Here is a 27917-nt window from a genome sequence, read left to right on the forward strand (position 1 = left end):
CAGCCATAAATAATAATAATAATAATAATATCACCCTTGATTTAAAAAAAAAAAAAAAGATGGTGGCTGGACTCCCACACTTCTTAACCAGGCGGCTGAGGGCTGGGCGCTGACCACAGGCCCCTTTGAAGCACAGATGGGGACTTGGTCCTCCCGGAGACACAGGGGGGCGCAGGTGAGTCTCGACGTAGCCACCGGTCCAACGGGGCTCCGTTTTTACGAGGCCGGGAGATGTTCACGGGAAGCTAAGTAACAGGTTAATGAGGGGCTCTGATAGAAAGTGGTATTAACTTTGATGAGGAGAAAACACTTTGTAAAGGCCAACACCCACCGGGGCAGAGATATAAACTCGGGGTGAGGAGCTGCCTCTCTGCACTGGGGGCATCTGGTCTCGGAGCTTGATCCCTTGTGCTGCCGAAGCCACGGCTTCCAAATGCCGCAAGGCCAGCTTCTTGTCGGGGCCTCTCAAGGTCCCGGGAGGGGCCGGTGGGGACTCGGTTCGCGTGTCCACGATGTACTCCAGCAGCTCCTGCAAGCTCCCCGGCCTGTCCGGGGGGGCCTCGTGTCTCTCTGCCCGCTCAGCTGGGCTGGGCAGGAGCGGCTGCAGGGCTGCCAGCTGTCTCCCCTCCGGAGGCTTTGCCAGCAGCTACAGCATGGAGGGGGAGGGGGCTGGGTCGGGGAGGGCATCCTTACCGGCAACGAGAAGGAGACCATGCAGTTCCCCGAAGGACCGGCTGTCCAGCTACCTGGAGAAGGTGCGGCAGCCGAAGCGGGACAGCGCGGAGCTGGAGAGCCGCATCCGGGAGCGGAGCCAGCAACAAGAGCCCCTTGTGTGCCCCGACTACCAGTCCCGCTTCCGGACCATCGAGGAGCTCCAGCAGAAGGTGAGGGGTTCAGAGCAGGAGCCTGGTGCCAGCAGCACTGGCCTGGCAACCCTGCTCCCACGGGACACTTCAGAGGTCACAAAGCCTGGTCACATGGGTGGCCTCATTTGCTCCTCTCAATAATCTTATGAGGGAGGTATCATGAGGCCATTTTACAGATGAGAACACTGAGGCTCAGGCTGGTTATTCAAGGTGACCCAGGGGGCCGTTAGTGGAGCCAGAGCTTGAATACAGGCTCTATGAATCAACCGGTTGTGAGAACTTTAGTACCACAAGCCACCTCTCTGAGTTTTAATTTTTTCTTTTTTTTTTTTTTTTAAGGGGAGGGGATCAGGATTGATGTGTTTGGTGCAGACCAGGTGTTCTATAACTAACTCAGGGAAGGGAGAGCCTGTCAGAAGTTTCCTTCTTGCCCAGCCCGCATTCCCAGAAAGTCCTAGCTGACTCCTGAGAGGGACCATTTGTGTCCAGGGAATGACAGAGTATGCTCTTGGTAATAACCTGCCGTGAACCCCCTGTAGTCCTGGGAGATAGGAAGACAGGAGGAAACCGCCGTGCCAGGCCTTTCCTGCAGCATTTCTCTCTCTCTAACCCAGGTGAGAGATGCTCTGCTTGGTAGGGACCTTAGGGGTCACCTGCTCTGATCCCTACAGCATGCCCGTAAGGCTCCACGGAGTCTCAGTGCAAAGAGCCCAGGGATGGGTGACCCTCTTCCTTCAGAGGCAGCCTGCACCAGCTTTGGGGAGCTCCTGCCAGAAGAATGCCCTTTCTCTCACTGAAGTCACTTCTTTATTTCCCCTGACCCTGTGCACCAAGGCAGAGAATGCCAGGCTGGTGGTGCAGATGGACAACGCCAAGCTGGCTGCAGATGACTTAGAACCAAGTGAGTTGTCCCACTCGCTCATTGGTTGGGGGCTGGTAGAGTTGGACATGGGTGGTGCTCAGACTTTTGGTTATCGAGTCCCTGAGGCACAAGGCAGGACACACAGCACCAGGCCAGTCTGGGGTGGGATCTGACTTAGATATAGAAAGGAAAAGCAGCTTTAGGCGCCCTGTTATGTGCCTGCCAGGTACGAGATGGAGGTGTCCATACGGCAGCTGGTGGAGTCAGACATGAATGGCCTGTGTAGGATCCTGGATGATCTGACCCTGTGCAAGGCTGACCTGGAGGCCCAGATGGAGTCCCTAAAGGAGGAGCTGCTTAGCCTCAAGAAGAACCATGAGGGGGTGAGCATGGGGGGCAGGTAAACATGGGATCACGTGAGCATGGGGGAGGGGGATGAGTGAGTCAGTCCTCTGGGGAAGTTAGTGCTGACCCTGGTCTGGGCCACAGGAAGGGAATTCGCTGTGCTGCCAGCTTGGTGATAGACTCAATGTCGAGGTGGACGCTGCCCCACCTGTTGACCTGAACTGTGTTCTGGATGAGATGAGGTGCCAGTACGAGGCCCTGGTGGAGAAGAACCACTGGGACGCTGAAGACTGGTTCAACAGCCAGGTGGGTACATTGAAACAGTCAGTGTGACAGAGACATAGAATGGGTCACAAGAGTGACCTTGAGGCTGTGAGTCAGGAAGCCTGAGTTTGGGTCCCAGCTCTGTTTTGACCTCCCTGTGCACCTTGGGCAGGTTGCTGTCCTGAAAGCAACAGTTTCCCCAAGGGTGAAATGAATGGGGTAGACTGGGTGATCTGGACCTGGCCCATGATCCTAAGTGGCCTCTGTCGATCTCTCAAGCTGAGTCCCCAGTGTCCCTGTGTGTGTATGTTTCAGACCGAGGAGCTGAACCAGCAGATGGTGTCCAGCTTGGAGCAGCTGCAGTCCTGCTGGGCGGAGATCACTGAGCTCAAATGCATGGTCAATGCCCTGGAGATCGAGCTGCAGGCCCAGCACAGCATGGTGAGCCCGATGCTGGCTCAGGGCTGCTGCTGGACCAAGCTTAGCAGTCCAGCCTCTATTTCTGACCACATGGCAGGTTCCAGAAGGTCAAGTTCTTGAGTGTCAGGGATTTTCTGTGCAGAGAAGAGGGAATAAGGGCCCAGCCCCCATTCACCCATGTCCCAGGGGTAAAGGACAGGAGACCTGTAGCACCAGCATGTCCTGGTAGCAGCAGCTCCTGTATTCGTGTGAGCAGATTCATTCTGGACAATTATCAGTGACTCAGAGATTTCATTAATAGGGGAGCTCCTCTGTATAGATCAGGAGGCTACAGGGGCTAATTGGCTCATCTCAGATGAGATATCTGGTTGTGGTTCATCCAGGCTCAGAGTGACTCTCTGAGCTCCCGTTCCTGGATTCTGAGGCCTCACTGAGACTCAGATGGATCAGGTGTGACCTCCTCACTCCTCCTCTGACATCTAACCTTTTTCCTCCCTATACAGTCCTTGCCCTCCCAGAGAGATGCTTTAGAACCCGCCCTGGCAGAGATGGAGGCCCGCTACAGCGCCCAGCTGGCCCAGATGCAGCGCCTGATCACCAACGTGGAGGCCCAGCTGGTGGAGATCCGCTGTGACCTGGAGCGGCAGAGCCACGAGTACCGGGTGCTGCTGGATGTCCGGGCCTGGCTGGAGTGTGAGATCAACACACACCGGGGGCTGCTGGAGAGCGAGGACTCCAAGTGAGGATCCCTGCACGCTCTCTCATCTTCTGAATACGATCTACAAAGTTCTGGGGATACAGCATGGTGCCTGGGAAGAGCCCAGCATTTGGAATCAGGAGCCTTGGGTTTTAGTTCAGGTCTTGTTTAGTTCGGGTCTTGCAACCCTGGCAAGTCCCTTTTCCCTCTGGGCCTGTGTTTCCCTGTTGGTAAAATGAGGGGGCAGGACTAGGGTATTTTTTCTTTTCTTCTTCATTCATTAACAAAAAAAATTCATTAAATTAATTCTTGAATGTAATTGATTATTCATATGTATTTCACTTTTAGTTAAATCAATATTTAGAGTTTTCATCATTATGACTTCATTGTATTTTTCACAGCCGAACGACATGATATATCATAATTACTTCTTTCTTTGACAACTGTCACTGAACTCAAGTGCGTGTGCCCGACGCACAGGGAGGCGAAACAAACCAACACATTGGAGTCTGGAGCAGAGAAAGGCTTATTGCAGGGCCCAGCAAGGAGAACGGGTGGCCCATGCCCCCAAACCCCGAACTCCAGGACGAGGGGGATTTTTAAGGTGCTCCGGGTTATTGAAAACAGCAACTGGAAAATTATAGTCTTCTGGCCTTTTTTTTCTCCTAGGCTCCCCTGTAACCCATGTGCCCCTGAGCACTCGCCCTCCAAGTCATGCGTCCCCTGTCTTCCTGTGGCTTCCTGTGGGCCTGGTGCAGCCCGCACCACCTGTAGCCCCCGCCCCATTTGTGTGCCCTGCCTGCGGGGCCGGTTCTGAGAGTGGCTAGTCCAGTAAGCCAAGGCCATTATCTCCAGGGCTTGGACTTGGCCTCAATTCAACCGTAATCCTAAAGCCCAATCCCCTGTCTTTGTGCAGAGCCCAAAGGTCAGAATGGCCATTATCAAAATATCTAGAAACAATAAATGTTGGAGAGGGTGTGGAGAAAAGGGAACCCTCTTGCACTGTTGGTGGGAATGTAAGTTGATACAGCCACTGTGGAGAACAGTATGGAGGTTCCTTTAAAAGCTAAAAATAGAGCTACCATATGACCCAGCAATCCCACTACTGGGCATATACCCTGAGAAAACCATAATTCAAAAAGAGTCATGCACCACAATGCTCATTGCCGCTCTATTTACAATAGCCAGGACATGGAAGCAACCTAAGTGTCCCTCGACAGACGAATGGATAAAGAAGATGTGGCACATATACACGATGGAATATTACTCAGCCATAAAAAGAAACAAAATTGAGTTATTTGTAGTGAGGTGGATGGACCTAGAGTCTGTCATACAGAGTGAAGTAAGTCAGAAAGAGAAAAACAAATACCATAGGCTAACACATATATATGGAATCTAAGAAAATAAAAATGGTTCTGATGAACCTACGGGCAGGACAGGAATAAAGACACAGACGTAGAGAATGGACGTGAGGACACGGCGGGGAAGGGTAAGCTGGGTCAAAGTGAGAGAGTGGCATTGACATATATACACTACCAAATGTGAAATGGTTAGCTAGTGGGAAGCAGCTGCATAGCACAGGGAGATCAGCTCAGTGCTTTGCGACCACCTAGAGGGGTGGGATAGGGATGGTGGGAGGGAGATGCAAGAGGGAGGGGATACGGGGATATACGTGTGCATATAGCTGATTCACTTTGTTATACAACAGAAACTAACACAAGATTGTAAAGCAATTATACTCCAATAAAGATGTTAAAAAAAAAAAAAAAGAGCAGGGGTTCCTTAACCAACACAGATGCTCTGAACAACTGGATAAAAAGGTAGAGAAAGCTGCATAAATAAAGCACCTACCACACACAGGCTGTTTGAATGCATGTGCTGAGGCTGTGAATGCACTCGGCAAGCTGTAGAACGCACATAGACAGGGAATACACCCCGTGGTTCGAGGAGCTGACAGCGTGATTGTCAGGTCACAAGCCCGCACCACCTGTCTGCTGTTTCCATGCAGGAGCCAGGCAGCTGGAACAGTGGCCAGAACAGAGGCTCAGCCCACTGCCCAGCCCCTGGCTATTTCTATGGAGAAGCACCCTGGGGTGTGGTGCGCTCTGCGCATGCCCGGCCTCCCACCTCTCGTCTGAACCTCTGCCAGAGCCGGAGCTGCAGACCTCAGACCCCAGAGCAGGAGTGCGGAGCACAGAGAGCGGCAGGGCAGGGCTGAGACCACGTGGGCTGGCCCTGCTGCCCGGCCTCTTGCCCCAAAGCCAAGCAGGTCTGAGGTTGAGCCCTTTGGGCTCAGCTCTGAGGGTGCTGCTGGAGGGCAGCATTGGCCCCGCCAGCGTCCTGCTGTGTAACCAAGCAAAGAGCTTGGGCCCGCCTGCTGGGCTTTCTCATTCCCCACTCTCCGCCCTGGGACTCTTCATTTAATACCAGCGCTCATAGCTACCACTTCCGGGCACTGTGCACGCATTGGAGCCTCCCCCCACCCCCATTTTACAGATGCACCAGCTGGACCAGAGAGGTCACGTGATGTGGTTAGGGTGCACAGCCAGGCTCAGCACCAGCTGCTGCAGCCCGCCCGAGCGCTTCTTCCCCTGAGGTCCAAGATGTGTTTGCTGCACCTCTGGCTTGTCAAGCAGGTTGAAGATTCATGTTTAGCACCAACTACCTGGTGACATAGACAGAACCAGGTCTTTCCCATGGGTCTTGGACTCAAGTAAGAGCCCAGAGGTAGAGAAAAGAGGGAAGGGGGTCGGGGAGAGACAGAGACAGAGAATCTGTGCGCTGGGAAGAGTGCCCGAGTTAGAGTCAGAAGAGCTGAGCAATGGCCTCATCCCCACCACTCACCGCTGTGTGGCCTGGGGCAAGTCACTGCCCTCTCTGGGCCTATATTCTCAACTGAAGAATGAGGTAGGGGGACAAAGGAGGCATGGCGCCCTCAGACATCTCACAGGCCATGCTTCTGTGATCAGAGGGGCGTCCAGGCTGAGCCATGCCCAGATGAGCATGGCTCAGCCAGTGGAATCTGAGGCACTCTGAACTTTGCTCCACAGTGAGGTCTGGCTCTCCCCTCCCCCTTCCCCACTTCACTGTCCCTGCCGCCCTTCACTTCAGCCCTGTGTCCAGTGTTAGGGACGTGGGTTCACCCAACCTTCCCACCTGCATCTCCCAGCTCACACAACTCCCCTCCCTGGAGTGGTTGGCCCAGGCTGGCTGCTTGGAGTTTGCCTCTCTGGGTGGCATCCCCTCTCCTAAACTGTCCCCAGTGTCAGGCCTGGAGGTGGCCAGCGAGGTGACAGGAGCTAGACAAGGGAGGAGACACTGAAGGGAAGAGAGAACCACCAGACCAGGCAGGGCTACCGAGGAGGACGGCTTGGGAGCCTTTGCCTCTCCTGGGGCCGCCCCAGGTGGTCCCCATGGGCAGAGTCAAGCCTGTAGGCTATTGGCCAGCAGCCATCGGATTAGGTCAGCGTCTGTTCTCATGGTCCAGGCCCTAGGGTATCCCTGTTATGAAATAGTTTGAATCATTCTGTCACATCTTACCACTCAGAGCCAGAGGAGACAGACCTGAAACCAAAATCCACACCTTCACAGCAAGCCCAGCTCAAACACCCCCAGTAACTAACCACAGAAGATCGACAGAGGCAAGTTTGCTTCACCAAGAGAACACACTTTATTGGGTAAATTTCCAGGGAAACCTAGTTTTACAAAGCATAGAAGCAGTAAAGGTCAGAAATACAGTCCAAGAAGTATTTTAGGTAGAAAAATCTGTTGAGCAGGGAGTGCCTCTAGGGAAGGGAGGGGGGATCTTTTAGAGCCGGGAGCCAGAGGGGTGTCCTCCTTCCTGTGGGCCAGGGCCTGCCCCTTGGGCTGGGCAGCTGGTTACAGCGGCTGCACGTGCTTCCTGCTGGAAATGACTTTCCCATCTCTGATCTCCTCCGTGATGGTGCAGATCTGCGTGCTGATCTGGGGAGCCGGGGCGCAGGGCACACTTGGGATGTAAGGAACTATAACGGCAGGCTTGCATTCCGTGGCACAAGGGCGGGCAGGCAGCTTGAGGAAATGAGATCATACAAGGGTGTTTGGCATTGGCCATTGGACTGACATTTGCGTTAAACGTAAACAGGGGTCAAGTGAGACAGGTGGGTGACAATGACAAAGGGCTCAGACAGTGCCTCTGAAATCCCCAAGGGCTGCAGGGATGAAGACCAGAAACTCCCAGCCAAAAACAATGGTTGGAGAAGTACCATGAATGGGGCTGACTTGTCCCCCTGCAAAAGCCCAAAGCCCAGGGCTGGAAGGAATCTCTCTGAAGATGCTTTGATTAATCCCCCTTCATCTGTGCAATAACCACCCTAGGACTGATGCCCTCACCGCAGCACTGAGGGTTGGGTCCAAGTGAGCCCTTTCCACAAGCCGGGACCTCCGGAACCCACTCACCTGCACTCTTTCTCCCTCCAGCAGGCAGCGGTAGGTGGCGATCTCCGACTCCAGGCGGGCCTTGACGTCCAGGAGGACCTTGTACTCCTGACTCTGCCGCCCCAGGTCACAGCGGATCTCAGACAACTGAGCCTCCACGTTGCCGATCAGGCACTGCATCTGAGCCAGCTGGGAGCTGTAGCAGCCCTCGGTCTCCACCCGGGTGGATTCCAGGGAATTCCGCTGCAGTGGGAAAGAGGAAGCACTCCCAATGTGAGGGAATCCCACCCAGAGACCCACAGCCCTGCGTATCTGGGTACCACTTGCGATCACACCCCGTGATAACCGAGGCTGGTGGATCAGGGTACCTGCCACGAGCTTGGCCAGCCACTCAGGCAGGGGCCACTCACCATGTTGTGCTGGGCCTGCAGCTCGATTTCCAGGGCATTGACGGTGCGTCCCAGCTCAATGATCTCTTTCTGGCAGCACTGCAGCTGCTCCGAGCCGGACACCACTTGCTGGTTCAGCTTGTCAGTCTGAAAAGCATGAGAGGACCCAGAGCATGGTCAGAGCAAGTGAAGCTACTGTCAAGGGTGACCCCTCCCCAGGAGCTTGTCCTGGGCTGGCCCAAACCCACCTGGGTGTTGAACCAGGCCTCCAAGTCTCTGCGGTTATTTTCCACCAGGGTCTCATACTGGCATCTGATCTCATCCAGGATCTTGTTGAGATCCACTGGCGGGGCAGCATCCACCTCCACATTCAGCCTGTCCCCAAGTTGGCATCGAAGTTTGTTGATTTCCTGCAGAAAGGAGGCAAGATGGCATTAAGGCTGTGAAAAGGATGCTGGATGAGGGTTCGACTGACCTGGATAAAAACCCTCCTCCTTCAGTTGCCAGCTGTGTGACATTAAGCAGGATACTTAACCTCTCTGTGCCTCAGTTTTCTCATCTGTAAAATGGAGCTTGTAATAGTATATGACTCCTGGGATTATCGTGAGAATGACATGAAGTGAGAATGAAATGCAAAGTGCTTCGTATAGTTCCTGGCACACAGTGGGCCATCAGTAAATGTCAGCTGGGGTTACTGTGGAGGTGGTTGTCATAGTTTTACACCCAAGGGTCAGCAGTGGCTCCCTGCTGGATGGAAAACATCGAGGGGGTGCGTGGCATCAATCTCACCTCCTCATGGTTCTTCTTGAGGCACATCAGCTCCTCCTTCAGGGACTCCACCTGCATCTCCAGGTCGGCCTTCCACAGAGCCAGTTCGTCCAGCGTACAGCACAGTCCCTTGGTGTCAGCCTCCACCAGCTGCCGCATGCCCAGCTCCGTCTCGTACCTGCACGCAGAGAGTCCTGCTGAGTCTACAGCAAAGCAGCCATGCACAGGCAGGGCCCACTGCCCTGCTGACCAGCTGCAGTGGCTGATTTGGGGTCAGCATCACCTGGTCCTTTCCCTTCACCCGAAAGGGATCCAGGAGCGATGTCACATTTCCCACGTACGGCTCCATCTGGCCTCACTCCCACTCACCAGCTCTCAGAGGCGGGGGACAGAGGCAAGGGAGCAGCACAGAAACATTCCTAGATCAGGCCACTCACTTGGTTTGGAAGTCGTCAGCAGCCAGCTTGGCATTGTCAATTTGCAGGAACATCCTGGCATTGTCAGTCTTGCTCAGCAGGATCTGGGGAACAGGGGGTGTCCCATGAGCTGGGGAAGGCCCAGCAGTGTGGGGACAGGTGGGGAGGGGACAGCCCAACTTTCGGATGCCATGCTTCTAAGTACCACCAGCACCTTTGGCATTTCCAGCCCTGAACATCCTGAGCCCAGGTGTAGAAGGAGCATCATTCCCGGGAGGGACATCACAGGGGTGTCAGTGGCCCTCAGTCCTGACATCCGCAGCCCCAAAGTGGCCCAGTGGGTGAGTGGAGAGAACCAGGCCGACCTGGATTCAGGTTCTGCATCCAACAGCAACAGGCTATGGGATCTCGGGCAAGTTGCTGCACCTCCCTAAAATTCAACTTCCGCATCTGTTAGCTGGGTCCAGTAATATCCATCTCTTTAAGATGAGGAATAAACAAGCGAAAGGATAGGAAGCTGTCAGGCACAGCGCTTGTGTCCAGTAGGGGCTCGGTGCATGTGACTGCCCTATCTATAGCTGAGACAGCGGAGGGAGGGGAGGAATGGCTGGATTGGAGGGGAGGTTACAAGCAGCAGAGAGGTCTGGGTCCCCCCAAGAAACCAAGACCCTAGAGAGAAAAGCTGGCCCTGATAGGAGAGAGAATCCCCTAAGAGCTACAGTCCCATCTGTAGTGGGACGAGACAGACCCCTCCCAGGGTTTGGGCTGCTCGGCTGGAGAAGGGCCAGGTCTCAGTTACCTGCTGCTGGAGCTCCTCAATGGTCTTGAAGAAGCACTGGTAGTCTGGTCTGATGTACGGCATCTGAGACTTGTACCACTCCCGGATGCGGCACTCCAGCTCTGCGTTGTCCTGCTCCAGCTGGCGCACCTTCTCCAGGTAGCTGGCCAGCCGGCCGTTCAGGAGATGCATGGTCTCCTTCTCGTTGCCATTGAGGGAGCCCTCGCAGAACCAACCCCCGCTCCCAGTAAAGTCGGAGCAGGGGAACCCAGAGGACGGGCAGGAACGAGGCAAGCAACTCCCAAGGCCGGAGAGGCCCAGCCTGACGGAGGAGGCTGACCCCCCAACACCAGGAAGGCAAGAGACTCTGCAGGATCCCACAGGGCGGACACAGGACACCTGAGAGACACCACCTGTGGTGCCACAGAGGCCTTTGATGGATCCAGAGGAGAAGATCGGAGAGCAGAGCTGGGTGGCCATGGCGCTAGCAGAGGAGGTTGCAGCTTAGCAAGGAGCTCAGGTTCTGACTCTCATGGCCTCTCTGGGGCATTTATATACACTTTCCGTGGGGTGTTGCCATGTTACTCTTGGGAAAGCCTGTTCCCATTCCAGGAAGTTAGTCTCATTAAAATGTGATTTTTTGCTACCCATCCAAATTCCTTGCCTTATAAAAAAAAAAAAAAATTAGTTTGCTAAGTCAGGACTCTAAGCTGTTGTCATTTCCTAGCAGAATACGAATTTTATTGCCTCCTCAAAGTTCTTGCACCAGATCCCATGAATCAGAAGTGGCCTCACAAATGACATGTGGTACCTGCCCTGTCTGCACGCTTTTCCCGAGGAGCCAGGTATTTGTCACCTCTGTCCACTACCCCAACCCCCCTCGTAGCTGCTCACCTCTGCCTGGGCCCCTGGGATGGTGAGGAGGGAGCAAAGGGAACTAAAATTCATGGAGCAGTCATCATGTGCCAGGCTTGTAGTTATTTCATTCACACCTCACAACAGTCCTGCTGAGAATGGTAGAAAGAAAGAAAGAAAGAAAGAAAGAAAGAAAGAAAGAAAGAAAGAAAGGAAGAAAGAGGGAGGGAGGGAGGGAGGGAGGGAGGGAGGAAGGAAGGAAGGAAGAGAGAGAAAGAAAGAAGGGAGGGAGGGGCAGGTAGAAAAAGAAAGAAAGAGGGAGGGAAAGCTTGCTTGAGATGAACAGGCAGTGAGTACAGATCTTGGATCTGAAACCAGGACTCTCGGACCCCAAATCCCATGCCCTTGTCCCACTGCTTCTGCCATACAACCAAGGTCAAGTGCAGGCACCCAGAATTTCGAGACAGGAGACCTAGGTTCAAACCCTGGCTCTGTGATGAGGTACCCTGTGATGCTGAGCACATCACTCCCTCCCAGGCATCCTCAGGGTCCTCACTGGGACAGTACAGATCACCAGCCTGCCCCGCCTGCTCCACACAGATGCGAGGAGAGTCAAACCAGGCCAGAAGTAAAAGTGTTTTAAAACCCATCGGGTGCTGTAGAAAAGTTGGTTGGGCTAAGAGGACTTAGCCTTTGATGATGGTTTACGGCTGTGGCTGGCAAAGGGTCGTGGCTGCTTTGGAGGGAAGTTTCCTTTGTGACCCCCAATTTCCTGAACCTAAGGGGGTAAAACCAGGACCCTGGACACCCCACGGGTGCCTAAACAGGTTACAGAAACAGTCAATGCAGCAGACCCTTTGGACAGGGAAGGGAGGAACAGATGACACACTGCCAGAGAGTTAAGCAAGCCAGGAGGAGAGCCTGAGAATTAAGGACCAAAGGTAAATTCCGTCTTCCACCCTCAAAGTGGGATTTCCCAAGGCTTGAGCAACCTGCTCACTCTTCGCCCACACAGACACACACAGCAAGGCTGGCATTTACAGAAGCATTTATGTGCTTCTGAAGTTGTAATTTACCAACCTCTAAAAACGCATTATAGGGCTTCCCCGCTGGCACAGTGGTTGAGAATCCGCCTGCCAGTGCAGCGGACACGGGTTTGAGCCCTGGTCCGGGAAGATCCCACATGCTGCAGAGCAACTAAGCTCGTGTGCCACAACTACTGAGCCTGTGCTCTAGAGCCCATGAGCCACAACTACTGAGCCCACGTGCCGCAACTACTGAAGCCCGCGTGCCTAGAGCCCATGCTCCACAATGAGAGAAGCCACTGCAATGAGAAGCCGGCGCACCGCAATGAAGAGTAGCCCCGGCTCGCCGCAACTAGAGAAAAGCCCGTGCGCAGCAACGAAAACCCAACACAGCCAAAAATAAATAAATAAATAAAATTTAAAAAAACACACACACACACATTATAAGCTTCTCTCTGAAATTACTCAGGAGGGTTGGCTGTGGTGCACACACCTTGCCCAGTTCAGTGGACACCTCAACAGGAGGCCCGAGAGCCACCTGATGGGCTCCCCGGGGTGCACAAGCCGTGCGGCCCCTCCTAGGAGGGACAGCCGGGGCATCAGGCCTCCGGAGCTCCGCTACCTCAGCAATGGTTCCTTATGGCTGCCCATCCTCCCTGCTCTCCCTGCAGGGCCTAGGATGGGGCTGTCTTGAGGCTTCTCAAACTCGGCCCTGTGGACATCTCAGACTATGTCATTCCCTGCACGGGGGCTCCCTGTGCGTCGTGAAGTGCCAGCAGCATCTCTGAACTTTACCGCCAGATGCCAGTAGCAACCTCCTCCCCCAGGCGTGACAACCAAAAATGTCTCCAGAAGCTGCCAGTGTCCCCTGGGTGGCAAAACTGCCCCCAGTTGAGACCCACTGGGCCATCAGGACAGGGAGATCTCCTGTAAGCGCCTCCTTTGTTTTCTAGGACAACTAGTGCAGAGTCTGGCTGTCACTGTAGGGCCCGTTCAGGCAAGTCCTTAATGCACCCATGATCCAACTCACTTCCTTTGTGACACAGCGTGCTCGCCCTGAGGGTACCACCTCCTAGGCCCCTGACACGGCTCTTCTCTCTTTGGGGTCTCTGGCTGCTGGAATCTGAAGCTAACGTTCTCATTTTCTTTTTTTCTTTTTTTTTAATCCCTCCGCTGTGCAATCTGTATCTGAAGCTGATTCTAAGTTTCTCTCAGGGCAATTGAGTGAGCAGCTCTCTGCTGCTTCGGCTGTGTCCTGTCACTCAGTACGTACCTCCAGAGGGCCACTGTGGGCCAGAGTCCAGACAGGTGTCTCCAAGTCTGTGAAGAGAGGCACGTACCTCTTCTGGAGCGAGTGACAAGCTGGCCAGAGAAGGTCTTTCGGTCGCCCTTGGTCCCCTGCCTTTCTCCGTGGTGTAGACTGCAAGGCCACCTGGAGGGAAGTGTGGTAGGGGGGCCTCATGGAAGGAATTCCTCTGCTCTCTTTCACCTCAGAAGCCTGGACCACCACGGGATGAACTGAGGCCCGAGAGGAACAAACGCTCTTCCTGTATCAGAGGAGAGAACCCAGGTTTCATAGGGCTGCTCACCTCCCGAGGCAGCTCAGCCCACCCCCACCCATGGTGGCCCTGGAGAAAATCCACCTGCTCAGCGTTAAGTACGTCAGGGGTACCCAGGCATCAGGTTTTATTTCAAAATAGGGTCCTATTCTGAGACCATCCTTTCTAACATGAATCAAAAATACACTGGGCTAAGAGTCAGGGGACCTGGACTCCAGGCCGACCTCTGCCTCACTCTGTTTGAGCCTCAACTACTCTGGGCCCCAGAGCCCCATTCTGAACAGGAAGGGCCTGGACAGGGTGAGCTCAAGGCCCTTGCATCTCAGATGTAGGATTTAAGGCCCAAATGTTTCCCATGGAGCCAGCCAGGAGTCACCTGGACATGTCTGTGACTCACCCACCATCAGCCACTGTCCCTTCTCTGTCACTGACCACAGGACAAAGTGGAGTTATGGAGGTTCAGCCTGTGACACGGTTGGGTTTTCTCTTCTTTGCGGTCCCCATGGAACTCAGTCTCCCTTTGCCTCTAGGTCTACTGTATGGCTGTTAGCATAACGCCATCTTGGGCCCTTCCCGTTCCTCCTGTCCTTCTGCTGACCCTACCCAGGACTGTACTGGGCAGTAAATCACTTCTCTATCATCAAGGACTTTGTAGTTAATAGATATTGTCTAATAATCATTAGGACCGGGTGGCCTCTGTGATCTGTTAGTCCCCAAACAATGATGAAAACCTTCCATGACATATTCCCGGCATCCATGAGACTAGTTACCCATTCATAAATCTTGACTCAGGAATGCACGTTCCGTCTCCAAGCTCCTATCCCCATACCCTAAGTTAGCTATAAAGTTGTCCCAATGGCGCCTCAGTGGTGCGGAGTACAGCTGCAGGTGCTTCCAGACCGCTGTCAGCCCCATCCCACCCTGTGAGTAATAAACTGATCCCATGGATTAGGTGGAGCTGTCCGCCTCGCTTTTGGTCTCAAGATGCCTTCTCGGTTCCGTGGGCACTTATCCTTCCCGCTATCCTCTGATATCCTCCAACACCTGCACACCAGGAAAATGCAACCTCTCGGCTTCCTCCCAGCCTCCCTCCACAGGCAGAGGCCACATGAGTCCACCTCCCAAGGCTGGTCCCTAGAAGGGTCCATTTGGAGGTGCAGTGTCACTGGACATTAGTCAGTCATCGCAGCATGTCCAGGCTGAAATGATATCTCTGGCCAACTGAGCCAACTAAGACTTGGCTTTGCAGAAGAAGGGCTTAGAAAGTATCGGGCAGGGCAGCAGGGGCCCTGGGCCTGGACTCAGCCAGACCTTGCTTGGTTCGAGCTCCTTAATTCCTTCAAGTCTCCATTTTCCCAAAAGTTGAGTGGAGCTTATAATGCCATATTCACAGGATTGTGACAACTGAGTTGAAACGTGCTTGATAAACAGGAACTCACTTCACAGATTTAAGAGATCAAAACTCTTCTTAATGGAGTTCCCTGGTGGTTAGGATGCCAGGTTTTCACTGCTGTGGCCCGGGTTCAATCCCTGGTTGGGAAACTGAGATCCCATGAGTCGCATGGCGCAGACAAAAAAAAAATCTTCTTACAGCCCATGTAGTCTGAGCCCCAGCTGAACGCTATCTCCAGGGCACAGACTGCTCACCCAGGTTTCATGGGGTGCTGATGTGGAGGCCTAACCCAGCCGTGCAAGGAAAGACAGCTGCTCAAAGGGGTTGTAGCTGGGACTGTGTCCAGAACAGTAGACCTAGAGGCAAAGGGAGACTGAGTTCCATGGGGACTGTGTCCAGACTGTATCCAGGACTCTCTGGCCTCTGACCTTTACTGTAGAAGCTTCTAAAAGCTCCCTGACCCCACCTATTGCAGACACGGGTGCCAGCTTGGGGGCTACAGAGCTGACAGGATGCTCTCTGACCACCATGACCTCAGCTTGGGGGGCAGGGGGAAGAGGGAGGATGCTGCTGCAGGAACAGAAAACACTCTTGCTTTCCCCAAGGCCACCTTGGAAAGCCACCAAGTTCAAAGTCAACGGCTGAGTTCGTGACTCCTTCTTTGGTAAAAATAGGTCCCCACCCTCAAATGAGCTTCCATTTGAAAGCCAAGGTTCTCCATGGGCAAAGACCCAAGAAGTCAAGCCTGAGTCTTCTCTACCCAGCCCTGAGCTGTCTCCCTTCGATGTCGAAGGCTTCAGGCACTGCCTGTCACAGTGTGCGCAGGGAGCCCTGCTCCTCTGATCTGTGGTCAGAGTGTACCAGCACCCACAGTGCCCCAGTGGCACGGGCAGAAGCAGACAGTGGACCATGCGGCAGCCAGATCACCTACGACTGGGCAGCAAGGGTAACAAGACCATTCAAAAAGCCCAATAGGGGATTCCCCTGGTGGCGCAGTGGCTGGGAGTCCGCCTGCCAATGCAGGGGACGCGGGTTCGTGCCCTGGTCCGGGAAGATCCCACATGCCACGGAGCGGCTGGGCCCGTGAGATCTAAGAAGTGCTGACCCCATCTGTGTCTTAAACTTTTTAGACTCCTACCCACAACCCACCCAGAACAAGGGAGACTCACACTTGATCTCATTCCCCTCAACACTCGTGCTTTTTCCTTGTAACAAAGAATTTGTTCAAGCAACAAATCACTCAGGATTCCCGGCCCCTCCCTGAACAGCAGGGTTACTACATACTCCGTGTCAAACAACCACATCAAAACTCCTACCAGATCTCCTGCCAGCTGATGCTAGATTTTAGTACAGACAGGCAGGAACAGGTCCACAAAGTTGAAGGAAGCATTATGGCAGGGGAAAAAAAATCTTCAATTATGACATTTCCAGCCACCGATTTAACGTGTCCAAAGAATCAGAGAAAGGTCTTGCTTATTTGGTTTTGATGGTGGAAAACTCAGGGCGGTCTGCAAACCTGCTGAGGATAGGGCTGCCAGATTTAGCAAATAAACATACACGCAACATTTGGGACATGTGTATACTAAAAGCTTATTCATGTGTATTTGCAACTCCAATTTAACTAGGCGTCCTGCATTTTCTCTGGTAATCCTCAGTAAGGAGCATCACTGTTTGAGAACTTTGGCCAAACAAGACACAGCTGTTCCTTCCCTCCTTCCCCTGTGACTTGTCACCATGACTGGCTGGTCTCAGGAACAGGTATAATGGGCTTCCCTTGGGAAATCGCGACTTTCCATCCTTCGTCCCCTGATCTCAGTGGCTGCCGTTTTTTGCCCACACAGGCCCGGTGAGCAGTATTCAGAATAGTGCTAAGGTGTCCTTTCTGTCTCCTGGACACCTCAGTGACGTTCCACCCCGACGGTAGCTGCCTTCAGCGGGGTGACTCAGTCCTTCCTCGGCAAGATTTGGCAAGTCCCTCTCGCCTCCGTTTCCTGGTCCCCCGGCCTGTGCCCCCAGATTGCGCCTACCCCCTGCTGTCGCCAGGCCTCACCAGCCTCAGGGCAGTCTGAGTGCACACACTAATTGACCGTGGAGGTCTTCCCCACTCCCTGGCTGCCCCTCTCCAGGGCCCAGAGCCAGTGCTAGGGACCTCAGGAGAGCAGCAAGGTGACCACGGCCCTTGGCTTCTCCCAAGACTCTAGGGCTCTGCCAGGCTCCTGAGCACCCAGTTTCTCAATGTGCTGCTCCGTCGATGGTCCTGAATCCCCACTGGGCCAGGACCTGACTCTAATTAGGCCTCGAAACTCCCCCTTTACCAGGCCCAGAATCACCCTGGAACCCTCATCTCCCCCCAGATATAAAGGTACTTTCTCTCGCCCTGGGGTATGGTTTTGGCAATTGTCCAGGGCTGCAGGATTCTGCCCCAAACTGTTCTTGCCATTGGGGTGGCCCAGAGAGCTGCCCTGAGCCCAGTCTTAAGCCGTACCTCTCCAGTTCTCTCACACCAAGCTCCACCTTCTGTGTCCTACGGCCACTTCTGTCTCGCCTACAGGCCAGCTCTTCCTGCACAGCTGCACCGGCTGACCGCTCCTGTCTGTCTGGAAGAGTCCAGGACCTCCTGCTCTGGTCCACTCAGTTGCTAACTCCCCCCCCCCACCCAGCTTTTATGGAGAATTCCAGAGCTGTCACTGCTCTCCCTGATGTCCTTAGAGAACCTTTGGTTTGTGGGAGACGCACAGACCCGCTGGGAGAAGCAGCTGGTGCCTCAGTCTCCCGGGTCCCCTTGATTCAGGTACCGCTTAACTAGACCACAGAACAAGTTCCCCAAACACCCTGTTTGATTGGATTCCATCGTCTGCATTTACAGGGGCTGGTGTTGCAGTCGACCTCACTCTCTTCCTGCTAACGACATTGTGTCTGCAAAACAGACTATGGGCTCCAGGCAGTAATTAACCAGGATTTATACTGGGGGTTCTACTTTCAAACTCATCTGAGTTGAGTTGGATGAAAGAAGCCACAGAGTTATTATGGCTGTTCATCAAAATGGGCCAGAAAGAGTGAATACCAGCTCCTTGCCAACTCCCCCAAATCCCCACCCCCTCCAACAGGTGCCCGCCCACCTGCTCCCTCCCAAGCGCTGCAGGAGAGTGGAGAGGCTGATGTGCTCAGCCCTTTGAGAGCCCCCCAGGACAAGCTGCTCAGAAGGATGTGGCCTGCATACCCTGCTCCTCTCCAGCCCCCAAGAGCTCCAGGAACACCATCTAACAGGGGGCAGGTCCCAGTCACCCCGAGATACACTGTCCCAGGCCAGGAGGGAAGAAGGGCACAGCCACTGACGTGGGGAAGCTGGGACAGTGTGTGGACCACAGCCCTCCTGTGACATCTCTTCCTCTCTTCCCTCAAGCGAAATTCCCCTTACTAGGAAGCCCCAGGCACCCTCATCATACTCAGGGTCTTCTGTGGACCCTCGAGGCTGCTCCCCAAAACAGAGGGACAACAGGCACCCGAGGGGTCTCGGGGCTGCAGCCCCGCCCTTAGCCATGGCCTGCTGCCCAGCCGCCCCACTCAAGGCTGGGGACTGGACAGGGTCTCATATCGGGACCAGGTTTAGTACCCTGTCCCTCCACTCCATGTCACACAGCAAGTAAAGTGCCACTGACTTGATTTCCGGAGTGAGCCCGCCCCCTGCAGGGCCCAGGCAGGACACACAGCCCCATTAGGGAAAGCAGAGGTGCACTGGTCCATCCACCCAGGGCGGAGCCTTTGGGAGAGGGAAGCATCTCGTGCCGGGTGTGAGGAAGAGGCTGACTGTGCAGCCAGGAGTCACACAGCAATCAGCCACCTTCGTGCAGTGCAGCACTGCCGGGAGGAGGCGCATCCCTCCCAAGCCCTGAGGCACTGGGGTGCTATGGGCACATTCCACGGTGACGACTTTGTCCCCTAAGCGTTGGGGCTTAAGTGAGAGCCCGCTTTTGCCACAGATTCCAGAGCTGAAACTTTGGCTTTGACCGAGGGCCAGCCACAGTCTTGGAAAGCGCGTTGGAATGTGGGTCCCGGCTCTCCTGCCGGGCAGGTCTCTCAACCAGTCTGAGCCTCAATCTTCAGATGTGTAAAATGGGTGCAACAGTGCCAACTCGGGGTTGTTGTAAAGATGAAATGAAATAAAGAATTAAAAAGAGCCCTAGGGCTTCCCTGGTGGCGCAGTGGTTGGGAGTCCGCGTGCCGATGCAGGGGACACGGGTTCGTGCCCCGGTCCGGAAGGATCCCACATGCCACGGAGCGGCTGGGCCCATGAGCCATGGCCGCTGAGCCTGCGCGTCCGGAGCCTGTGCTCCGCAACAGGAGAGGCCACAACAGTGACAGGCCCGCGTCCAGGAAAAAAAAAAGAAAAAAAAAAAAAGAGCCCTAGACAAATGCTGAACACGTTACTTTCCCCTTTATTAGCAAACCCTCTATTTTGGCATTTTTGCATTAACTGGCAACCATTGACATAGAGGTTAGTCAGCCTCCATGGACAGGGCTGTTTCTCACAGCCCTGGGAAAGCAGGGGTGTTGAGCCTGGGGGAGGGGTGGGGCACGTGGGCACCTGGCCAACCCCAGGGAGGGGCAGTATTGACCAAGCAGGACTGATAAAGCCGCCCTCCCTTGAATGGTCGCCCCATGCAGATGACTGAGGGGATGAAAAGAGTCCTGGATAGAAAGAGCAGATTGCCCTCCCCTCCCCCAAGCCTCTCCCACATCTCAGACCAGAGCCCTGAGGTCACCACCCCTGTCCAGCTCAGGAAGTCTCCCGGATTAGCTTTGAGAGAAACACCCACCCCCACCCCCCACCCCAGGGTCCCCTCCAGGCCTCCTCGGGATTCCTGATAGGGCCACAGAGATCCTCGGGTGGAGCGCAGCTTCTCGGGTATCCTCCCCGGGGTCTGGGTGGAAGGGTCCCAGGCCAGAGCCCCTACCAGGCCCGGGGTGCAGCTCATTTCACTGCTCCACATGGGCAACTCACCCCACACACCACCAAGCCCCCCGGCACTGGCTCAGAAAAGGAGGGGCCTGCTCCCTACACAGCCTTGGCCTGGGTCTCGGGAAGAGGGGCAGCTCCAAGCCCAGAAAGGCCCGGGAGGGCCGTGCACCAGCCCCGGGGCTCAGGTCTCAGGACCTCCTCCAGCCCAGTCCCCTCCCTCGCGTCTGCAGGACAGTGTGCTTGTCCACCTCTTTCATGACCCAGCGTTTGTCTTCCTTGTCAGCTCTCATTGCTCCATCCAACACATTTGCTGAGCTCCTTTAACAGCCTAGTTAGGAGGATGGTGAGGAGGACAAAACGATCCCTGCCCTGAAGGCAAAAGGACAACAAAGCTTAATTTACTGAGCACTTCATACGAGCCTGGACTGTTTAAGCATTTGACTTTCATAACTTCGAGGGCGGTGGTACTTAGCAGGTAGGAAAGTGAGCCCACAGGGTTCAGTGGTTTGGCCAGTGTTACAGATGGAATCAGTGGCAGAGATGGGACACACGCCAGGATAGCGCGGCTCCAGAGCCTGTGGCCATCGCGCCCTGCCCTCCGATAATGGCCATGACGGCCATCAGTACAGGGGGCCTTGAGGACAGACCGGGGAGGGTGGGAGTGGTAGGGAAAGAGCAGAGATCTGTGGCAGAATGTGAACCCTGAACTGAGCTTTGAAGATGGCAGTAAGTTATCGTTGCGGGTGTCACCTCCTGCCGCCCGCCAGTCCGTGAACTCCCTAAAGAGAGAGGCTGAGTTTTGGCAGATTTCTTTCTCTCCAGGATCCAATATAGTGTCTGATACACGGTGCGCTCAATTAACAGCTGCTGATGAAATAGATTAACAAAAAGGAACCGGGTTTGGGAGTGGAGGTCGTGTCCTCTTTGTCTTTGATCTCTGAGCTCCTAGCACAGCTCTGGGCATGCGGATGACAACTGAGCCGCACCTCGTTCCTCAGTGGGGGTGGGATCTGGGATGAGTGGACGGTGACACCTTTCCCCTGGCTAAGCACGCTGGGCGGGTCACTTCTGAGCGACCACTGTGGACTAAACCAACTGCCCAGTGCCCAGGCAGGCTTGGGGTGGAGAAGGACGAAGGAGGGCAGCGACGATGCGGACAGGGAGGCGGGAGGGGGAGGGGAAATGAGGAAGGGGCAGGGAATGGACAAGAGTGGCAGAACCCCCCTACCCTCTGGCCTACCACCCCGTGACAAAACTCAGATGGCATCCGAGGGGCACTCCCCCAGTTCATTCACTGGTGTCTCCCCTCAATAAGCACTGGCTGAGCCCCAGCAGTCGGCTGGACACAGCCTGGCTCCCTCGGCACACGCGGTCTACGGTCAATACCCGGGCAGGAGGGCGCAGATGTGCCAACACCTGAGTGCACCCCATTCTCTCCGGGTGCCGCAGAGGAGGGGGTGTCCATCTCAGTCGGAGTGTTGAATAAAAATCTGGTGGTCTCCAATAAAACAAAGAGAACAGGAGAGGAAGTTAGAGGAAGCTCAGATCGAACGGAGGTCACTCATTGAACAAGGGCCGGAGGGGTCCAGCCATGTGGCTGGCTCACTGAGAACAGTTTGGAGTGGCAGGACCTCTGGGTGCGCGGGGAGAAGCCAGTGTAGAATTAGGGCCAGAGAGAGGCCGGAAGTAGCCAGACCCCCGTGGCCTCTTGGCTGGCGAGGAGGCTGGACTTTCCTCAGTGGCCTGTGGGGAGCTTCTGCAGCATCTCTAAGCCGGGAGGGCTTTCCGTTTCCAGCAATGGCCCTGGCTGGCGTGTGAAGCACGGATAAAGGGGAAGCTCAAACTGGAGGCAGGGAGGCCAGGGAGGCCACGGAGGCCGTGGCAACCTGCCCAGCAAGTTAAGACATTGAGGACATGGGCATCCACGGATGGACTTGTGAGGAGGGTGAAGGAGAGACAGAACCAAGAGGAACCAAGGCTCCTGGCGTGGATTCCTGGGTCCTCTGGGATGGAGGACCAGGAAGGCCCAGATCTGGGAGAAGGAGGGATGCTCCCTCAGATGAGTGGATCTGAGGAGGTGATGGCCGGCTCATTTGGGCATGTGAGACTGGAACAGAGGAGAGTGACCTCGACGGAGAGTCATCAGGACATACTGGTAATTGTGACCATGGATATGGCCCAGATGGCCCAAGGAGGGGCGGGGCGAAGAAGCAAAAGAGAAGACTGCCTACGTCAGAATCCAGGGGACCCGTCCCCGTGAGGAGTAAGCAGAGCCAGAGGAGGATGCACGTGTAAGCTGGGATGTCCAGAGAAGCAGGGGGAACAGGGGTCCAGAGGGGAGGCGGGGAGGAGGGTCACCATCAGCCCAGGCTGAGGTCACTCCTTGAGTCGTGCGTCTGGTCACTGAGTGGCTTGGAATGGCAGGACCTTGGGGCAAGCAGAGGGGTGGGGGGACTGCAGGTGAGGGTGCCCAAAGGAAGCTGTCTCCGCAGAAAGCAGGAAGGCAGTAGCTGGGGCTGGAGTAATTGTCCTAGGCCTCTTTCTCCCCACACCAGCCCTGCACTAGCCCCTTGCATTCTGCCGCAAGCCCTCTGTACCTCTTTCCCGCATGTCCATGTTTGCAGCGCGCCATCACCCGTGAGCCACCTGTGGCCCTGTGTTTGTCATTATCGACCCCGTGGCTGACAGTCGGCCCGGGTGCCTTGTGTCCCTCCCATCTCTGGGCCGGGCCTCGTCAGGGTGGGCCGTTCAGCCCGACCTCACCCCCCCCCCCCCCCCCACCGCCCCCAGTCAGGGGGTACCACCCTCAAAAACCAAGCCAGAATCAAAAATACATTTGCAAGAAAGTTGGAAACTTTATTGAATTGGCTTTTCTTTTTAGTAGAGAAGCTGAGGAATCAGAGGAGGCAGGTCAGGGGGAAGAGGAAGCAGACCCAGAGAGAAGGGCGGGGAGTGGCTGCCCTTGGGAGGGTGCGGGCCGAGAGCGGAGTGGCCGAGCCTCGGGTCCTGCAGCCCCTCCTTTGCTCCTGCAGGGAACCGTCAGCTCTCTCCTCTGGGCACTGAAGACAGAGCGAGGGGCTGCCCGGCAGATTTAAGGCCTAGTTTTTTCTGAAATGCGGCGAGTGGAGGTGGTGCTGCTAGTAGAGATGGTTCCTGGGCAATGGAAGAGGCAAAAGAACTTCAGGCTGGAGAAGACCCAGCTCAGGCCAGCTCAGGCCCCCCAGGAGGGCCCCAAACCCCTAGTCAGTCTGGTGGCGTGGTGGGTAGTTGATGGGGACTCTGTGTTATTGTCTGGGGGACCCCCTCCGTGACAGCCCCGTCTGTGGGGCTGTGGGGACAGAGCCACCTATTTTGAAAGGAAAACAGAGGAGCAGGTGACCGCTTCTGCTCCAGTACCATTCCTCGCTCCCTACACTGGGGAACCCAGCACTGCCGCCCAGCCCGCCCACAGGGCCGTAAGCAGGAGCCGCATCACCTCTCCCACTAGGTTATTTCCTTACCTCCTGCGGGGAAGCCGGGAAGCCTGGGAGAAAGGAGAGAGGCAGCCATGAGCGGAAGGCAACTGAGGACAGCCGCCTACCTGTCCTCAGATGGAGTCTCTCAGATCATCACTTTGAGCCCCTGAGTTGGGCTCTTTTCCCAGCTGTGCCCCCAGCCCACAGAGCAGCAGCATCAGGTGACTCCCAGGCCTGTGCTGTCTGTCTGGGAAGCCTCAGGAGGAGACATTGTTAGGCACTTGCTGGGTGTTTTGTCCTCCCTGTGCTGCACTCGACCCCTTACCCCTCCCTTGATCCCACAAGGATGGCCTGATCCCTGCAGGTAGTCTGAAGGCAGTTAAATCTCTATTTTAACAGCTCTGCTGGGCTGCCCTGAATCCAAGCTAATACTTTTCCAATATGAGATATCTTCTCCATAGTCCCTAGTCCTGCCAGTCTAACCTGGAGGCCCGAATTAAAAAGTTAACGGAAATGCCCCTACAGTCTGATGCCAGGAGACAAGAAGGAAGCGCTGGTCCTGGATCCTGGTCCAGGCTGTTGAAGCTCAGACAGGTGTCCTTTCCTCCCAGACACAAGGGCCTGACAGCCCAGGGTCCTGCAGTCAATTTCCCACATGACCTACTTGGCGTCCTGGCCCTCCAGCAGGCTGCGGTAGGTGGCGATCTCCTGCTCCAGCCGCGCCTTGATGTCCAGCAGCATCTTGTACTCCTGGCTCTGGCACTCCATCTCACTGCGGAGCTCGCTCAGCTGGGCCTCGATGCTGCTGATGAAGCCCTGGATCTGCTGCAGCTGCAGGGCGTAGCGGCACTCGGTCTCCGACACCGTGCTCTCCAGCCCGGCTTTCTGGTGGGGCAGCAGAGGAGAAGGTCAGAGGGGAGCCGGGCCAGGGGGAGGGGCCTAGAGGGGGCAGCCGCTGGGCAGGGGCAGCAGGTGTACCATGCTGAGCTGGGACTGCAGCTCAACCTCCAGACCCTGGAGCGTACGCCTGAGCTCCGTGATCTCCGTCTTACTGGTCTGGATACTGGCAGTGCTGGAAGACACCTCCTTGGCCAGCTCTTCACTCTGGAATTCAAGCAGGACCAAGGTGATGGAAGAGCCCAGCTGGAGGGCCCGAGCACCCCCTGGCTCAGCGAGGTTAGAGGGCCAGGTACCTTGCTGTTGAACCATTCCTCGGCATCCCGGCGGTTCTTCTCCGCCATGGCCTCGTACTGCTCCCTCATCTCCGCCAGCACGCGGCTTAGGTCAATGCCTGGGGTGGCGTCCATCTCCACATTGACCTGGCCGATCACCTGGTTTCTGAGCTCCTTCATCTCCTGTAGGGATGGAAAAGGAAGACGCATGAAGTTCCTCAGCCTGGCCCTCCTCGGCTCTGAATGCTACTGGAATGTTCTGGAAAGTGCTTCCAGGTCCCACAGTGGAGGGCTGAGCCTGGCTGCAGCAGAGGGCTCCCTGTCATCCCTGAAGGTGACTCAGCCATGGCAAGCACAGCCCACCTCTCACCTCCTCGTGGTTCTTCTTCAGGTAGGCCAGCTCCTCGTTCAGGCTCTCGATCTGCATCTCCAGGTCGGTCTTCATCAGGGTCAGTTCGTCCAGCACCCTGCGGAGGCCGTTGATGTCGGCCTCCACGCTCTGGCGCAGGGCCAGCTCGTTCTCATACCTAAAGGATTTTTAAATTGAAAAAACAACATAGAGGGCTTCCCTGGTGGCGCAGTGGTCGAGAGTCCGCCTGCCGATGCAGGGGACACGGGTTCATGCCCCTGTCCGGGAAGATCCCACATGCCGCGGAGCGGCTGGGCCCGTGAGCCATAGCCGCTGAGCCTGCACGTCCGGAGCCTGTGCTCCGCAACGGGAGACGCCACAGCAGTGAGAGGCCCATGCACCGTGAAAAAAAAACAAAAAAAAAACATAGAAATGGTATTAGGAGTTTGGGTTTTTGAGCACAAGTCACTCATTCTCCTTACTTAGCCCTGCAATAAACCTTTCTCTGCTCCAATAAAAAAAGGAAGGAAGGAAGGCAGGGAGGGAGGGAGGAAGGAAGGAAGGAAGGAAGAAATGGTATTAGACACTCCACTACCCCTGCACTGGACTCTGCTACTTCCGCAAGACCTTCACTCCTGGGGTACTCTGGTTACATTGTTCAGAGGAGCATTTGTCTAAAACTATAACTGCTGGGAAAGGGGAATGAGGGAAATAAACTCACTTGAGCCTGAAGTCGTCGGCAGCCAGCCTGGAGTTGTCGATCTCCAGAATGATCCGGTTGTTGTCGATGGTGGCCGCCAAGATCTGCAAAACACAGAAGGTAACCAACCACTGGAGGGTCCACAAGCTTGGGGAGCAGGACTGAGAAAACACGGGCAGGACGGGTGGCCATCAGACCCTGCCTCTTCTCTGCCCCTGCGAGCTGGGACAGGACACTTCTCTCTGGGCCTCAGTTCCTCTTCTGTAAAGTGAGAGACAGGACGACAGGTCCCCTTGGTTTGTTCTGTCACTCCATCATTCTATGTCTGGTCATGGTGGGAAAGATCGGGATGTACATTTCAGGGGAACGACCCCACCAAGAACATCTGTGGTTAGTCACGTCTCTGCAGCGTCAGACTGGCAACCTCTCGTGGCCGCTGTCTTGAGGGCCTTTCTTCTCCTTAAGATCAGGACAGAATCAGCCTGGCCCCCCACAGTTCATAATAACATCAACGGAGCTGGCCTCCCCTCTGAGCAGGGTGGAATTCCAACAAGTTTCCCCATCCATTTGAATTTCTCTTCTAAACTTTTGTTAGACATTTAAACAAAAGCATTTAAAATCCACCCCACATAGCTGGGACTGAGCCCAAGCAGATGGATTTCTGTTCCAACAAGCTGGCATCACAACGTGATGGACAGGCCTTAACGGAGAGAATCTCAGCTTAGCACTGCCTAAGCCTCTGCCTGCATCTCCCCTACCTGGTCGCTGCCAATTGAGAATGCCAGTTTAAAGGAGGCCCCTAGAAAATAGTGTTCCCAAACCAATGAATGAACATGCATTCCTTTCTCTGTTGGTTTTAGCCATTCTTAGTGGCTTTGAAAACTTCCAAATAACCCAGCACAGCTTCCAAATGACCTAGTGGGTTAGGATTATAGAGATCAAGTCAGTAATAACTGGAAAGCAGTAAAAAATGTTGGCATGAGTAAGAACAATAAAAATGAATAATGGGAGAGAACGCGTAGCCTGAGAAAACCCATCAGGAAGAGAGATGCAGTAAAAGACTAGATTTTCCCCCAAAGAAAGGGTAAGAATTCTGCCCACGCTGCATCTTCTGGTCCCTGGGGACCCTGCTTTTCCTGGCCAGTGCGTCTCTGCCCTGCTCAGAGGAACCCTCCTCGACCTGCAAGGACTCACCTTGTCCCGGAGGTCCTCGATGGTCTTGAAGTAGGAGCTGTAGTCCCGCTCCGGGCTGGTTGGGCTCTTCTTCAGATGCCAGTCGCGGATCTTCACCTCCAGGTCAGCGTTGGCCTCCTCCAGGGTGCGCACCTTCTCCAGGTAGGAGGCCAGGCGGCTGTTGAGGTTCTGCATGGTGATCTTCTCGTTGCCAGAGAGGAGGCCGCCATCGCCACCACTGAGGCTGCCGCCAAGGCCACCACCATATCCTCCACCGAAGTCACCAAAGCCACCACCAAAACACCCACCAAAGCTGCCACCTCCAAGGCCACCTCCAAAGCCTCCACCCAAACCACTACCAGCCCCTCCACCAAAGCCGCAGCTTATGCCACCCCCAAAGCCCCCAGCTGATCCCCCAGAGCAAAACCGGGTTGAGCCGCTAGAGATACTGCGACCTCCTCCCAGCTTGCAGGAACCACCCCCATAGCTAGCGGAGGAATTCTGCAGGAAACAGCTCATGGTGAGATCGAGATGGGCAGAGAGCGCTGGTGCGGTAGGATCTTGGCTTGGCCTGGCCGAGGACTGTGGCTCTTCCCCAGAGCGGATGCCTTTTATACACCTTCCAGGGGGTTGGACGGTTGCCCCATCTTCTCTCCTCCCTTCCCCACCCTCTGACTGGTGCCAACTGCACGTCTGTTTCCCACAAGCTCATTACCTCTGTTCTCCAGGGTGGGTTGTGCCATGGGGGGAGGGGGCATTTTTTTTTCTTAATCCTTAACAAAAGTGATGATTCAGAGGGAACAGTGTTCTGCTTGAGACTACCCTTTGAAAACTGAATTCTGTCTCACCTCTCCACTTAGGGAACTCACTCCCATCGGCCCCACCCAGTGTTAGAACCGGGACTGAGCTGCACCGGTCTGCCAGGGAGCCTCTGCAGAGGAAGGGTGGCTGCAAAGTGGCCCCGTGTTGTCACTTCAGCCCTCTGCCTCCCTTCTTCCTGTTTCTAAAAGGTCTGACTGGAATGTTCTGCGTCTCTCTCAGCATTTCATCTACTC

The 27917-nt window shown here is 55.2% G+C and overlaps 3 protein-coding genes across 3 annotated transcripts; 1 reads left to right on the top strand and 2 right to left on the bottom strand.

The window, feature by feature from the left end:
* Nucleotides 1–342: 342 nt before the first annotated feature.
* On the top strand, nt 343–4271 carry KRT35 (keratin 35). Its single transcript, XM_027094407.1, is given in 9 exon segments — nt 343–653; nt 656–718; nt 720–891; nt 1666–1771; nt 1955–2111; nt 2218–2379; nt 2653–2778; nt 3276–3496; nt 4124–4271. Coding segments are annotated over 9 exon segments (1296 nt in total). The 5' UTR covers nt 343–512.
* A 2829-nt stretch (nt 4272–7100) lies between these two features.
* KRT36 (keratin 36) lies at nt 7101–10738 on the bottom strand. Its single transcript, XM_027094452.1, has 7 exons — nt 10243–10738; nt 9465–9547; nt 9049–9205; nt 8508–8669; nt 8281–8406; nt 7892–8113; nt 7101–7504 (listed from the first exon to the last, which is right to left on the bottom strand). Exons 1-7 carry the CDS (start codon nt 10699–10701, stop codon nt 7334–7336), a joined length of 1380 nt encoding a protein of 459 aa, XP_026950253.1. The 5' UTR covers nt 10702–10738; the 3' UTR covers nt 7101–7333.
* A 12106-nt stretch (nt 10739–22844) lies between these two features.
* Nucleotides 22845–27442, bottom strand: LOC113613552 (keratin, type I cytoskeletal 13-like). Its single transcript, XM_027094343.1, has 8 exons — nt 26884–27442; nt 25711–25793; nt 25011–25167; nt 24662–24823; nt 24447–24572; nt 24133–24353; nt 23514–23536; nt 22845–23166 (listed from the first exon to the last, which is right to left on the bottom strand). Exons 1-8 carry the CDS (start codon nt 27379–27381, stop codon nt 23105–23107), a joined length of 1332 nt encoding a protein of 443 aa, XP_026950144.1. The 5' UTR covers nt 27382–27442; the 3' UTR covers nt 22845–23104.
* Between the last annotated feature and the right edge of the window lie 475 nt (nt 27443–27917).

This window comes from Aethalodelphis obliquidens, unplaced genomic scaffold, assembly GCF_003676395.1.
Source record: "Aethalodelphis obliquidens isolate GAN/ISIS:26980383/991018 unplaced genomic scaffold, ASM367639v1 scaffold89, whole genome shotgun sequence".
Lineage (NCBI taxonomy): Eukaryota > Metazoa > Chordata > Mammalia > Artiodactyla > Delphinidae > Aethalodelphis > Aethalodelphis obliquidens.

Coding starts and splice junctions, on each gene's coding strand:
- KRT36 (XM_027094452.1), bottom strand. CDS start 10,701: ATGGCCACCCAGCTCTGCTCTCCGATCTTCTCCTCTGGATCCATCAAA. Junction 9,548..10,242: donor TTGAGGAGCTCCAGCAGCAG/GTAACTGAGACC, acceptor CCTGTTCCCCAG/ATCCTGCTGAGCAAGACTGA. Junction 7,505..7,891: donor TGGAGGGAGAAAGAGTGCAG/GTGAGTGGGTTC, acceptor CATTTCCTCAAG/CTGCCTGCCCGCCCTTGTGC.
- LOC113613552 (XM_027094343.1), bottom strand. CDS start 27,381: ATGAGCTGTTTCCTGCAGAATTCCTCCGCTAGCTATGGGGGTGGTTCC. Junction 25,168..25,710: donor GCCGACGACTTCAGGCTCAA/GTGAGTTTATTT, acceptor AAAATCCTTTAG/GTATGAGAACGAGCTGGCCC. Junction 23,537..24,132: donor CTGGAGGGCCAGGACGCCAA/GTAGGTCATGTG, acceptor CCTTTCTCCCAG/GCTTCCCGGCTTCCCCGCAG.